This window comes from Manis pentadactyla, chromosome 3 (assembly GCF_030020395.1).
Source record: "Manis pentadactyla isolate mManPen7 chromosome 3, mManPen7.hap1, whole genome shotgun sequence".
NCBI lineage: Eukaryota > Metazoa > Chordata > Mammalia > Pholidota > Manidae > Manis > Manis pentadactyla.
Window position 1 is genome coordinate 207609476 of NC_080021.1, and position 14316 is coordinate 207623791.

Genomic DNA, 14316 nt, shown 5'->3' on the forward strand with positions numbered 1-14316 from the left:
TCAAGATGCCAAGTGTCAGCTCGTTGGTAGAAAGGACATCACCACGGGCACCACACAAAGCTGGTGTGAGGATAAAATGAGGTGGGCCACATCAAGTGCCATCCTAGGCCTTGGCACCCAGTGTGTGCCAGAAGGGGGTGCAGACCCCAGTCGGGCCCTCGGAGCCGTGACGCCATGGGGGTCAGTGGTGTGCTGTGAAGGACAGCTGTGGGAGAATATGATTCGGGAAACACACTTGAACTAGAGTAAGAAAGCCTTTCCTAACACCAGCACTGGCCAACAGCAGCCTAGAAGCCTATGCAACAGGTAACTGAAGTGCAGGTGTCACAAGCTTGCTTACAGGATGACTGCCTCTAAAGCAGTTTAAGCAGTTTCTTAAAACAAATGTAACTAGGTCTTCTAAAAATCAAGAGATTTGGAATATAATGTCTGGGCTTCAACTGAAAGATTGGAAGCTCTGCGCCCATGTGCCTGCATGACCACAGTCAGCTGGGGCTGACAGGCTCCTGTCCACACACCCAATTTGCCGTTCTCCCAGCAGAGCCGACTGACTTTCTCAGCTCACATCATCCAGGTGTGTTCCTACGTAGTCCTCAGAGAGAGAGAGCTGCATCCTTTAACTCTGATGTACCATTTGGGAACCTCCATGAAGAAATCCTCCATTACTCAAGCATCTGCTATGGGCACCTAACTCCCTCTGGAAAGAAACCAGAATAGCCATGGACACGGCCCCCAACAGGACTAAAGCTAGGAAAGTGTTAGATGTCAGGGACTGGGGAAGGGCTGCCTAAACTTACAAACCCAGAACACTCTAATCCTGTTTTTAGCTACTGAAATGTCCATGAACTTAGTCCACCCATGACGTAAGGAACAGCAGGGTTCCTGGCTCTTGCCAAGGGTCATGGGCAGTAGCTCCCAGTTCCAGTTCTCTCTATGTACTGGTGGAAGAGAACTGAAAACTTTCACTGACCACACACCACATGCCAGCTGTTCCTAAACGGTGTGCTTTGTTGCCCCTCACAGCAACCCTAGGAAGCAGACAGAGAAGCTGAGGCACTGAGAGGTGAGGGCACAGCTGCTTCTGGCTACGGAGCCCAAGCAGCTGTTACTTTGGACTGGAAAGAACATCAAAGGGGAAAATTTGCTCCTTTAGGATTAATTTTAAAAAATACAAATGTACTGAATATTTCTCTTTTGTTTTAAGAAAAACACCCCGAAGTATTTCCTCACATAGGAATGACTCCCAACAGATATAATGAAAAGAAAATTTTAGTTCAAGCTCAACATAAAACAGCAGAGTCACACCGGGATGGTAGTTTTAAAGCTGTTGTAGAAACTGGAAGAGGTTTCACGAGGGCTGATTCCTCTCCCTGACAGCCAGACAGCCCTTTCCGGGGCTCCCAGGAATAATTCAACAGGAAAGCTTTCTTTCTCTTTTTATAATGGGCCTGCATGAGGCTTTACTGACATCCCCTCACAGCCACTAGCATGCAGCCTAATTACCAAACTGCATGACTGGCAAGGTTCCTTCCAAGGCATGTCGGGAACTGGTTCAGGTAAATTGCACAGCACCACCATCTAAATCCATTAGCAAAATGAGTTTGTTCTCCCGGCAAACTAAAGACAAAGCAATGCTGGGGCCCCATGTCTACCTGGATTCCAGCAACAACGTGGCCTTCTCGCTGAGAAAAGGGGCAAGCAGGTTCAGGAGCTCGCCTTCTTCGAGGCTTGCGTCTCCAGGGCAGCCGGGTTTGTGGGCTCCATCATAGTCTAAAATACTGGAATCCGTGTGCCTTAAATAGCCATTTTTGCAGCCTCCTTTGTAACAGTCTTCCACAATCTGCAAATCAAAGTATTTGCTCAAATAATGGACTTTGGAGGAAGGGAAGGGAGTATGGGGAGGAAAGAGAAAGGACGGAGACAGAGAATGAATGAGCAAGTGCAAAGAAGCCTGAAAGAAAATGGAAGGGGCAAGGGCAGAGAGGAGACCAGGACCCAGGTCCCCTCACACCCACCCTACAGCGAGGAGATGCTCCCACAGGAGCACCAAGACCTTTCCTCACCTGTTTCCTCATCTATAAAATGGGGTGGTTATGCTACCTCCCAAGGTGATCAAGAACAAAATAAGATGACTGACTCACTGCGCTGGTGGTACAGTGTCTCACCCACTACGGGCACGTCCCCCACCCCATGGCCCACTCCTTGTAAGTTCTAAGAAGGGTACAATGCTTAGAACATTTATTACGTACTTCTGGTACTGTATCCTCGCAGTATGTATCAGAGCCGACTCTTTACAGATACATCCTAATTAACATGACTTTGATGTGTCTCATTAGGAAAGTAGAGAGTTCCTAATCCCCAGAGATGTTATTTATGGATCCGCCTTCTTGGGTCACCGAGGGTCCCAGAGGAATGGTCCCAAGGAGGCATCCAGTTAAAGCCTGTGCTGGGCACGTCTTGAGGTGCTGCAATTAGCGTTCTTTCTCCCCCTTCCCAAAGCTGTAAATTTCTTCTGTCTATAAATAACTCCCCTTGACTTCATTACTGCGGGTGATATACACACTAGCCATCACAGCCCTCTCTCCACACTTGTAAAATGATTAAGATTTTTAAATGGGAGACAAGACCCACACAAATGAGCTGTTATTTATAGGGTCTTGTTTGCCACCAATCTAGTTATTAAATCCATCTAAATAAGCAACCTCCAAAGAAGAAAAAGTCTAGAATAATAAAAATACTAATTGCTGTCATTTACTGAGTACTTATTACACACCGCTCTATTTAATAAACAGCACAACAGTGCTGACAAGTATTATTGTTACGGTATTGATGGGGAAACTCAGGCTCAGCAGTTAAGCAAGGTTTAGCCAAGGTCACAGAGATAGTGATCTAGACTCAAAAGCAGAGCTGACTCCAAAGCCCCCATTTTCAACAGCTTCATTCTCCAAAATGATCTGCCTTGTAACGCTCTCCCACTCTAGCACGAGTCCACGAACTTGAACACCCTGAAGGCCTCAAATACCAAATCTGCAGCCTCCTATCTCCCACCACACCCATCTTCAGGGTTCTTTCAACCTTGGAGAACGTTTGCTCCAAATGTTCAGTATCAACATGACTGGAGGCCTTCTGTGCTGATGGAGGCAAATTGTCAACAAAGCCCACATGACACTAAGCTGGGTTCCAGATCAGAAGACTAGAGACGGCCTCTGAGAAGGGGAATATGGTTCTGCCAGCGGCTCCTTACACTGCACGTGAATTATCCAGGAGTCCACAGCAGTCCTGAGACAAGGGCTCTTGTCCCAACTCTGTCAGTGATTTACTCTGCACCCTGGATAAATCATCTCCCCTCTGAGGTCTCAGTTTGCAGTGTATAAAACGAATAGGTCAGGTTAGATCTTAAAAGACCTGTCCAGGCCCAACATCCAATGCCTGCCTGGTTTTCTCCTACATCAGCCCTGACTTTATTTGCAGCTCTATGTCTGGCTGTTTCATGGCTCTACTACCCAGCTTGTAACCTCTGAGAAGGAAGAAGCCTAGTCTCTCTGCTCTCCATGGCACACAGTAGGCATTCAGGACAGGAAGAATGAATAGGAAACCCATCGGCTCCTTCCAGACTGGAAGAAGGGCCTGGGGCCTGGGCACAGGGGGGCAGATGGAAGAAGGAGTTAACTGCCATATTCCTACCTTGGTACTCTGCTGCACATGCTGGTCGCTCAGGAAATTACTCGCATCATCCTCTCCAATTCTGCTCGTGTCCTCATCCTCCTTGCTAGCCAGAAGCTACATGGAGCATGGAATGGTGTGAAAATGTAACCCAAAAAAGCGTCGAGCATGAATATGTATGAATAAGTCAGCAATGTCTTTTTTTTTTAATGCAAAACAAAAACACAAACTGAAAAAATAGGCAGAAACAAATGCCAAAGCCATGAAATAAAAATTAACCGAAGTTAGAGCTGCTAGTGCTGGCAAACCACTCACAGCTGCCTGGGATTAGGCATGATTTAAGGACAAATTCCCCAAGGAATAATGCAAGCCGTTTCCCCTGGCCCTTGCATGGCCTTCCTCAAACTGCTGTAAATTAAGTATGCTGTCTCTTGTGCCACTGCCATCCCTGCTGTTGAGAAATTCACTTTCAGATTTATAAAAGTAACAAGATTTTGGAAAATAGCTATTGATGGGACTGAAAATATCAAATAGCAAGAAAGCAGTAAATGAAATTTATGGTGTGTCTGATTTATGCATCACTTCTATTTAGCACAGGGAATGAACCTCTTTTTGGAGTGTCACACATATGAAATGGACAGTCCCAGCCACACTGGCATTTTGCTGACAAAAAGTCCTCATCCCTAATGAGTAAAGTATCAAGCTTGCCTGATAATCACTTTATGTTTTTGAAAATGAAGAATAGTTATTTATAAAGACAGCATAAACCCGCAATGCTTTAGAGAAACATAAATCCCAAAGCTTCAGCATTCTATGAATGGAAAGTAAAATGCTCTCAAGAGGCCAAATCTCACTCTGGAACAGCAAAACTTATAGTCATGGGACACCTGGATTAACCAAATAAAAAAATGAGAGGAAAGGTGGCCACACTCAGGGAGGGACTCAGTCAAAGTTGCTTCCAAAATTACAGCAAACCTCATCTCACAGATCACGTAGTGAGCTCCACACTGAAGGGTTAACACCACAAACTCAGTGCTGCGTCACCTGCTGGGCACGTCACACATGCGTGGTACCTAGAGTTCTGGCAGCAGTTTTATTTTATGAATTCCTACATTTAGCCCATTACCCCCATAATTTTCCCAGCCCAACTTAAATTTTTGTGACCTTCCTGTAAGAGGAAACCTCTGTTTTGGAAGAAGAAAAACAAAACAAAGCAAACTGACTACAGCAGTCATTTCATAGAAAACTTCCCAGGATCAGAACACATTCAACCTAACCATATCCAAATCTGTAGCGAGGATCAAACAGAACTGATGATCTTACAAATCTGCATTAAATAGGTGAGATATGCATAAATACACTTACATAGGCATAAAAGTTTCTAAATACAGATGAGGAACTTTCCCACTATTGGCTGCTTCTCTCATTTAAAACATCCTCAACTGATACAGACCAATTAGGATTATCAAACTTATTGGTGGGAATATAAAATGTTCAACTACTTTGGAAAAAGTACTAGAGATTTTTTCTAAAATTAATAAGCCTCTGACCCTGAATTCCACTCCTATGCATTCCTCAAGATAAATGAGAACACATGTCCACATAAAGATTTGTACGTGAATCTTCATATAACTTTTATTATAATATCTAAAATATGAAGCATCCCAAATGTATATAAATAGCAGAATAAACAAACTGTAATGTACTCATGCAATGGAATACTACTTAGCAATAAAAAGGAATAAACTGTTGGTTCACGTAACAACACAGAGGCATCTCGAAGATATGGTACTGCGTGAAAGAAGCTTCACACAGAAGAGAGCATGCTTGATAACTCCATTTAGATGAAAGTCTAAGACAAACTAACACAGAACAGAATTAGAAAAGTGGCTGGGGTGGGCGCCTGGGACTGACTAGAAGGGACATGGGGGATCTTGACGAAGGTTTGGGTTACACAGACACAAACATTTGTGAATCTGAGAAAATGCAGACTTACAATTCCCCTCTCACTAACTACAAATCTAACCTTAAAAGAAAAAATAACTATAAACATATATTGAAGTTAAAGATATACATGTTGGAGTATTTAAAGGGGAGTATACTGATGTTTGTAATATACATCAAAATTTATCAAAGAAATAAGATGGCGTGATGATGAATCTGTGGGAAATGTTACTGGTAGAATCCAGGTGGTGAGTAGAGGGGTATTCCCTGTAAGTTCTTTTCACTTGGCTAGGTTTGAATTTTTTCATATTAAAACACTGGAGGACAGTCTCTCCCATCTTTAAAAAAAAAAAGAAAAAAGAAACAACAGTCTCCCTCGGGTGCCGCAACAGCTCTGGTCACTGAGCGTTCTCTGCGTCTCCCCAAGCTTCTCAAAAAGATTATCTTCACCTTCTGCAAGGTGGCTTCTGCTGCCAACACTTCATAAACCACTCGTGCAAGGTCCCCAAAGACCTTGCGACACAGGAGACAGAACCATGTGGGATTAGGGAGGAGGCAGAGAGAAGCTCCTCCCTATCCTGTAGATAAGAGGTGGGTCTCCCCTACGGGTAGCTGTGCAAAGTGTTGCTAACCCGTGTCATTTCCAAGCTGAAGTATCAAAAGCATTGAAGTTATTCTTCATTTCCAGAAACACAACAACGGCATTAGTCAATACACTGAAATAAAGAAAATTAACTTTCTTTTCTCTTTACCTTCTGATGATCTGATCAAAATTAAAAGTAAACTCTCAGCTTTCAGCAATGGTCAAGAAATCAAATGCTGTAGAAATAGAGAAATGTCCCTCATGCCATGAAGCATTGATTTTCAAAGACTTAGGATAAGACGTCAGAAAGACCATGAGTCACTACAAGCAGGTTCTGGCTCCCAGTCCTACCACGACCAACTAGAGGAGAGCCCCACACACCTCGTGTCCACTGACGCTGCCTCCATTTCCTCATCTCTCACCACTGCTACTGCCACTGCCAAATGGCCTCGGTCCTTCTCACGCTGCTGAAACTGCCCAGGTCATGAACAACTCACTGGCAACTTCTCTTTCTTGTCTTCCCAGAGTACCTGACACCCATACGCACTGTCTCCCCAAAACACTGCTCAGTAACAACTGCACTCTCCTGGCTCCCCGGCCTCTTGGGCTACTCTTTCTTCATCTGCTTTGCAAGCTCCACTTCTCCTGCAGGAAGAACTCCCCTTACAATACATAAGTGAAGGACCAGTGAATAAAAATAAGGAAATAGAAAGAGAAGGCTGGCCCCGCACAGCTGCCCCCTTAGCACTCAGCATCCACCCACACCTGCCCTCGCCGTTGGCTGCATACTTGCTGGGGTGGGGACCGTGCCTGCGTTCAGCTTCAACAGCAATGCCAGGTGCTCAAGCAAACACTGCTGCAAGATCAGCCAGTGAGTAGGGGTCTTCAAAATGAGAGCTGGAACCAGGTTTTCAGGATCACCTCTGGTCTTACTATTCCAAGTGTACTCTTTGGAATCACAGAAGCTTGTCAGAAATGCAGACTCTCAGGCACCATGCTGGGCTTGATGAACCAGAATCTTAACAAAAACCCCAGGAGATTCACATGTATGTTAAACTTTAGAAGCTCTGCCCTATGGTGTTGTGAAAACAACGCTGAACAGGGTCAGAAGGTGGCTGTAGTTCCAACTCTGCTAGTAACCTACTAAAAAAATAAAACTGAAACAGCTGTGTTTTATTGTGAGCCTATTACATGCTTTCCAACTCATGTAAAAATCTCATAAAGTCAAACTGTTAGAGACTTCCTCCTTTTCATGAAATTAAATCTGCTTCTGATAAACCAAATTTTATTGTGTTACTAATAACAGAATTTAACAAGCACATTCTACTGCTGAGTAGCATTTCTGTCTTCTAGGGTCACATAGGTCTATTTCTTACCCAACATGACAGCCCTACAAATGCTAAGTTGAATTAAATTGTGTCCCTTAATTCATGTTTTCTTTCCATGCCAAAAAAAAATCCTGATGTTTCCAAAAATGGCAATATAAGTCAACAGTAACCAGGACTAACCCCTGTTGTGCATTCACACACACATCCTACCCCTTAGAGGAGGCGGTTCCACCCAGCACCCCGGCCACGGTTTGCAAAGCTCTTACTGCTCCGCCCGCAGCCTGCCCAAATCACTCCAGCCCGTCAATTCTCAACCACATTTTTCTACAATATGTAAGTGAAGGACCAGTGAATAACAATAAGGAAATAAGGGCAAGCCCATTAGAGATTTTTTTTTAGTATGCTCTTTGAGACATAAGGATACCTATTTGTGATTTTTCATTTGGCTGGTTTTTCAGGGACCTGCCCGTGGGTGGGGAATAAGCACCGTCATAACCAGCTGGAGGGGATCCACAACGGGACAACCATTTTGAAGACAAATGCTGACAAACTCTATCAAGAGCCACCTACTATTCATAGCCTTTATAAGACGGAAAGTTGCAGGGGGAGGGTCCATGAGAATAAATTACATGACTGCTTCACATCTCTATCTATATCTGTACTTTCGACCTAGTCATTATATATCTGGGAATATAGTCTAAGAAAAAAAAAAAACCCAAAACCCAGAAAAAGATTTGTATCCAAAGACATTCATCAGGTAATTTAAAATAGTGAATCACTGGAAACAATCCATATGTCCAACAACATGAGGCAGCTGGTTTAAATTTCAGTGCATTCATAAAACGGAATAAGATGCTGTAACATAACAGCAACTGGAAAAACACAGGAAACCAAACTGTGTATGTATTGTGGACATGTTCATTTATACAAATAGAGAAGGAAAGATTCCAAAATGTTAATTGACTGTGGGTGTTTTAAAATGACAGGATTAGGGTTAATTTCTTTTCGGTATTTCCCAATGCTGTGGGTTACTTAAATATTGGGGAAAATACACTGAATTGTAAAAACACAAAATATATTTGCTTTTTGTTGTTCCTTTTCTGATTTACAAACTCCTAGAAAGCAGGACTGGTGCCCAGCTCCCCTCTGCAAGCTCTGCTGCTCAGAGAAGACTATGGACTTGTTTGTTTCCAGTTTTTTTCTGCCTTGTTTCTCCTCCAAAGAGAACCACCTGCACTCCCAGGGGGCGGCAGCCTCCCCTCTTTGCCATCCCAATCTCACCCCTAAAAACCTCTCCTCCCTCAGCCCAAGATGACTGTGGGAACATCATCCTTCCCAAGCTGATCTCCACAGCCCATCCCGCGGGAAGATGGGAAACTGCACTACAAAGGACAAGGCTATTCATAGGGAACATCAAATTGAAGTGCAATCTGACAAATGACTCAAATCTGATTTGCCTGGTATTAAGATCACAGAGTGGGAAGAGGAAAAAGCCTCTGTTTTCCAAAGGACATAATGGGACATTTAACAGATTTTTTTCAAAGGGCAAATGAACAAACAAACTCACCATTTACAACTCAAATGAAGTAGATGAAGAATGAGCTGCTTATTAAAAATGCTGCCTTGGAGAAAACAAACCAAGAGACTTGTTTCTCCCTAAATGGATTGCAGATATTCTTAGTTTTCAAAATTATCTGGAGCCCTGGAGGCTAAAATCAATAATATCCCCTCTTTCAAACACAGCAGATGGCCAGAGCACGGCATAAATACCTCTGAGCGTTTCCCACTTTGAAGGTGGGAGGAGATGGCTTTCAGGCTGACAAATCTTTCCCCAGAAATGTGGAAATGTGGCAATAAGCCCGCCTTTTACCTGGCATGCCTGGGTGAGCTCAAGACAACCCTAAGAAGACCCCAGGGGACCCAAGGGCAAAAGGCCCTACTGGCTCTCATGATGAGACAGTTCCAGTCTTCCGCAAAGGCTAACAGATGTCTGGAGCCAGACTCTTCCTGGGGGAGAGTTAGGCCAAGCTAGGGGCTGCAGGGAGAAGACAATACTCTTCATCACTCACAAAATCAGGACCCTCCTACTGCACAACACAGGCCAAGAACAGAGAAGACTGGAGACAACACATCACAGGGACGAGCAGGGACCTGATGTCATCAATGTGAGTAAGGTTGCCCTTGTTTTCCCCTGGGGCTGGGGTGGCTAACACAACCCCACCACCACCACCACCATCACACCCAGGGAGCACATGAGCCCAAGGAACCACGTCGTGTTTAGAAAATTCTCATGGTCAGGAGCTGCATCTGTGGGCTGACGGGACATTGACTGCTCATGCCCTGTCACGTCCTCTGTACCTGGCAGACCGCAGGAGTGCCTGGATACGTGTGGGGAGGAACAACACACACCCAGTCAGATCTAGAAGTCCAGATGCTGAGTGAGAAGATGCACCAAATTCAGAGGATTAACGCAAAAAGTAAATGAAAAATGTGTTTATTCATTTGTTTTTCAATGTTAATAGATGCATTAAGGCTATATCTATACCACCCGAAGTATCTGGGTGATCTGGCAACTCTCCAGGTCCCCCTGACGAGACCACACCACTCATCCAGCAGGCTGCCTGCAGCACAGATCCCAGGACTGGACCTGGGAGTCAAAAGCATCACAACACATGGAACATGTCCGTGCAGACAGGACCCGAACAAAGAGGTCTGCAGACAGACCTGCTGACCTACTGGGGCCCCTCAAAACTGGGTCCCTAGGACAAATGCAGGCTTGAGAAATTTGGGGGTTATTTTATTACAATGACAAGACAGGTGACAACAAGGTTTCTTCTTACCTTTGTTTGTTCAAGTCTGTCACCTCCCTGCACATCCATGCAGGAGAGATTAGAAATAGTTTTCTTCATGTGCTGGTTGTCTGTATACAATTCCTTCACCAGCTGGATGAGGTCACCAACCTAGAAGAAGAGCAGGGCTACCCATGAGCACCTGTCCACTTCCCGGGGCCACACCCCCACACTCAGACCTTCCTACTGAGCAGATTCAGCATCACAGTTATGGAGACTTAGACAACCTGACTCTTATCTTCAGGCTACCCTGGGCACAGTGAGAAATATACTAGCAGGCCTGTGTGCTCAGCCCAGAGCCACAGCTTCAAGGCAAAGAGGTCCTAGGCAGGCTGCCTCATCTCAGCCTCCATTTCCTCATCTCTGGAATGGGTGACCGTGAGAACCGAACATGGTCACGGTCACAGCGCAGTACAGCCCTTGGCACAGTCTAAGTAGTCCATCAACGAGAGCTACCGTCTCTGCCTGGTACTGGAGACCCTCCGGACGGAAATCCCCTGAGACTGAAGTTTCTGAGACTAGATCAGACGACATTCTTTTGCATGCCTACTAGCAATGTCAGTAATAATAACAGTTTCCCATTATAAAGCAAGTTCATTGCCCAGGGTCCCACAGCTGGGAGTGTCTGGAGAATTAAATGACATACAACAATGCGTGGCTGAAGTGCCTCGCTGTGTGGGAAAGGCACTGCCTCCCCAGAGGCTCCCCGGGCTCCTCCTCCAGGCACAGGTGCACAGTTTTCAGACACCAACTTCATTCCTTGCACGCTGCAAATCCCAATGACAGTAATCATCCAAAGACTTCTCAATGGGATCATCATCGGTCCCTCAAATAAAGTGGGGAATCCCACCCTGTTTGCACGTGGCAGATGCCCAATACACTGAACATATATTGGACCCAACCCTCAAGGAGGTTACAGTGGGATGGACAAAACAATGTGACTCTACAAACAGTGACTAAGTGGCCACCCTGGCGGGGACTCCTCCCTGCCTTACCAGAGCCCCGGGGCGCACGCCAGCAGCAGCTATCACCGTGGCTCATGCCTGAGGCCTCCCTGCTCCTTGCTCCACTCCTAAAATAGCAAGAACTGTATAGCTCCCCTTTCTGGCTCTTCTGTACCTCACACCTGCTGTATTCTCTCTGCTGAGAAAACCCTCCACCTAGACAAACTCTCCTTCATCCTTCAAAACCCACTTCAGGCTTCGCTGGTGTTGAGAAGCTTCCTCTGATCAGGTGAACACCCCAACTCCTGAGAGTTAACCTCTCCCTCTCTGCTGCCTCTGTACCTTGCACTCTGCCTGTCACAGTCACCCTCGCACTTCCACTTTGCAATTACTTGTTTCCATGTCTGTCCACTCTACCAGAATGTGAATTATTCCAAGACAGAAACTGAATCTGTTGTACAAGGTTGGTAATTTTACAGAAAACCAGTCTGATTTCACACTCTGAGCTCACACTTCCAACTCTTACCAATGGCTCTTAGCATCTCGACATACTAAACCGCTCAAGCCATGTCAACAGATTGAAAAATCTTCCCAGTTTTAAAAAGATTTATGGATCAAACCTGGCCTTTTATTCTTTCAAAAGGCATTAACTAACCCCCCGATGTGTACCAGGTATTGGGAAATCAGAATAAGATATAATCACTAACTTTAAGATGTTCACAGCCTAGTAAGATAGATGGAGATGAACAAGCAGATAGTTGCAGATCAGTATGAGAATGGCATCAGGGCGATTAGGTACCAGAAGACAGAAGAATGAATGCAGGGAACGGTGACCGGCTATCTGCATGGAGGGCCTACCCAGCATTTCCAGAGGAGCTCAAGCCTGGGCTGGGTTCTCAAGCCTGAAGGAGAAGGAGGCCATCAGCCACGGGGGAGGGCACCCCAGGTAACACAGAGGAGCGCAGAGAGGGAAGAACAAGGAGGAAAGGGGCTTTCGGAATCTTACACCTCTGATCAGGAACCCAAGAGAACAAATAACCAACGAAGCACTGCAAGTGAACAGGTCAATACCTTTTTCTTAAGTTCTTCTTGAGAAAAATGTTCCACTTGAAACCGACTGTGCTCTTCAAGGCAAATACTCAAATAAGATGTTTGATCACTATAAAATGAAAATGGTTCTTCTGTGTACAAAAAAAAGGGAGAGGAGGAGAAAAATGTCAGAAATAGTCTTTCCAAGACCAATCCCAGTACAATCCATCTAAGGCAATTTGAGTTGGGTGAGAGTAGGGGGCTGAAGGGGGGCACAAGTACACACAGGGAGCTTAATGCAGCACCTTGGGAGCAGAAGTGAATTCTCCCTCTTTCTCTACAGGGTGATCTCAGTGTACAGTCTCCTCGTGGGCTATGGGCTTCTGCCGCGGCCAGTTCTGCATTATAATTTGCATATCAAGTGTTGTGCCTGGAGACCCTTTCAAGGGGCACAAGCGAATGGTGATTTCAGCTTAAATGAGGGAGTGGTTCTGTTCAGGTGAGAGGAGAGAAGCATGAGATGTGACCCTCCGGGGAAGAGCCCACGATAAACAGAAGTGACCAGCGTGTGTTTCACTGGCCCCAGGGTCCTCCATGGGCGGGAGCACACACAGCCCAGACACCACCTGCTGGCTCCGAGACAAGGTCATCTCCCATCCCCACGGATGGGTTCATCCGCTGCTTCTGCACAAAGGTCACATTCTGACAGGGCGGGAAAGCACAGACAATGGGCAGACCACTGGATGAGTGAGGCATGTCCAGAAATATGACCTCACGTAGCACTGGAGTGAGAGCCAGGCCACCTATTACACTAGAAGGCACTACACTTCAAAGGAAGATGTCCGGGCTCATATCAGGCAAATCGACACCCACCCCAACTCCCCAGCCTCAGTTTATCTGTAAAATGAAATCAGTAGCTACATCTAGTAGGATAACTATCAGGATCAGAGATGAGATGTTAGTGCCTGGCGCTGTGCCCTGTACACAGCAGGTGCTCAAGAAATGTCAAACCTATCACTGTTATTACCTATTTTTACATCTCTGCCAGGCACCAGGCTAGATACAGAAGGGAAGATACCAACCCAGACTAAAGGCTTCAGTTCCAGCAAGAGAGAAAGCCAAATACTGCCATGATGAGCAGTAACGCAGGCGCCACAGGCCCTCATCTTGGAGCCCTCCCCAAATGCGTCCGTGGTGGCCGTGACCACGCTAAAAGCAAAGGTTCAGTGTGAAGCGGCAATCGCACCCCCATGGTCAGTGTAGTGCGGGCTCTCTGCAATGGGAACTTGCAGTAGGCAGAGCCCAGCGTTTTGGGCACTGAAGGCTGTTTACTAAAGAAAGTGGAATGCAAGGCCCTGAGGTTATCTGGAGCCAGAAGTATCAAATGGTGCAGATTACAGCAGAGGCTGCAAGAAGGTGATCCTGCGGCAGACCAACTGCCAAAGTTATACAACACGCTGGGCATTACTATGAAGGCCGAAGCCAGACAGACAGACTGGGGGAGCCAGTCACAGATGTTCTAAAAGGACCCTCAGATGAAATCGTGTGGGTGCCTCATCTCCTACTGAAGACTAGGACTCTCCTAAAGTTCAGCGCAGGCCCTCCAAGTGGTAAAACTAAAGGGAAATAAATACAAAGGAGCATGTACCTTCCCGCCTCCTTATTTCACTGATCTGCTCCTCCAGGGCCTTTTGTAAATTCCGGCTTGAGAGGATGTCCCACTCCAGCTGCTTCCGCAGGGCAAAAATGTTGTTTAACTCAGCCTGCAGGTTGTTGATACTTGGTAAAACAAGACACCAGAAATTTTAAAACAGACCTACTTGTGCTTTAAGATGAAAAACATAGCAAACCTTCCATTTTTGTGTTTTTTATGGTTATAAAAGTAAATACACATTTATTGAAAATTTATAATATAAAAGGAATACATAAAGAAAACAAAAATTACCATGATCTTACTACCCAATAACCCCTGGCAG

At 45.5% G+C, this 14316-nt stretch overlaps 1 protein-coding gene across 1 annotated transcript in view; it reads right to left on the reverse strand.

The window, feature by feature from the left end:
• CDK5RAP2 (CDK5 regulatory subunit associated protein 2) overlaps positions 1-14316 on the reverse strand; it is a 192956-nt gene that overhangs the window by 69382 nt on the left and 109258 nt on the right. Inside the window, exons 16-20 of the mRNA XM_036915502.2 lie at positions 13989-14119; positions 12383-12492; positions 10359-10478; positions 3685-3780; positions 1653-1840 (exon numbers count right to left, since the gene is read on the reverse strand). Coding sequence (XP_036771397.2) covers positions 1653-1840; positions 3685-3780; positions 10359-10478; positions 12383-12492; positions 13989-14119 — 645 coding nt within the window. The remainder of the gene's footprint in view (positions 1-1652; positions 1841-3684; positions 3781-10358; positions 10479-12382; positions 12493-13988; positions 14120-14316) is intronic.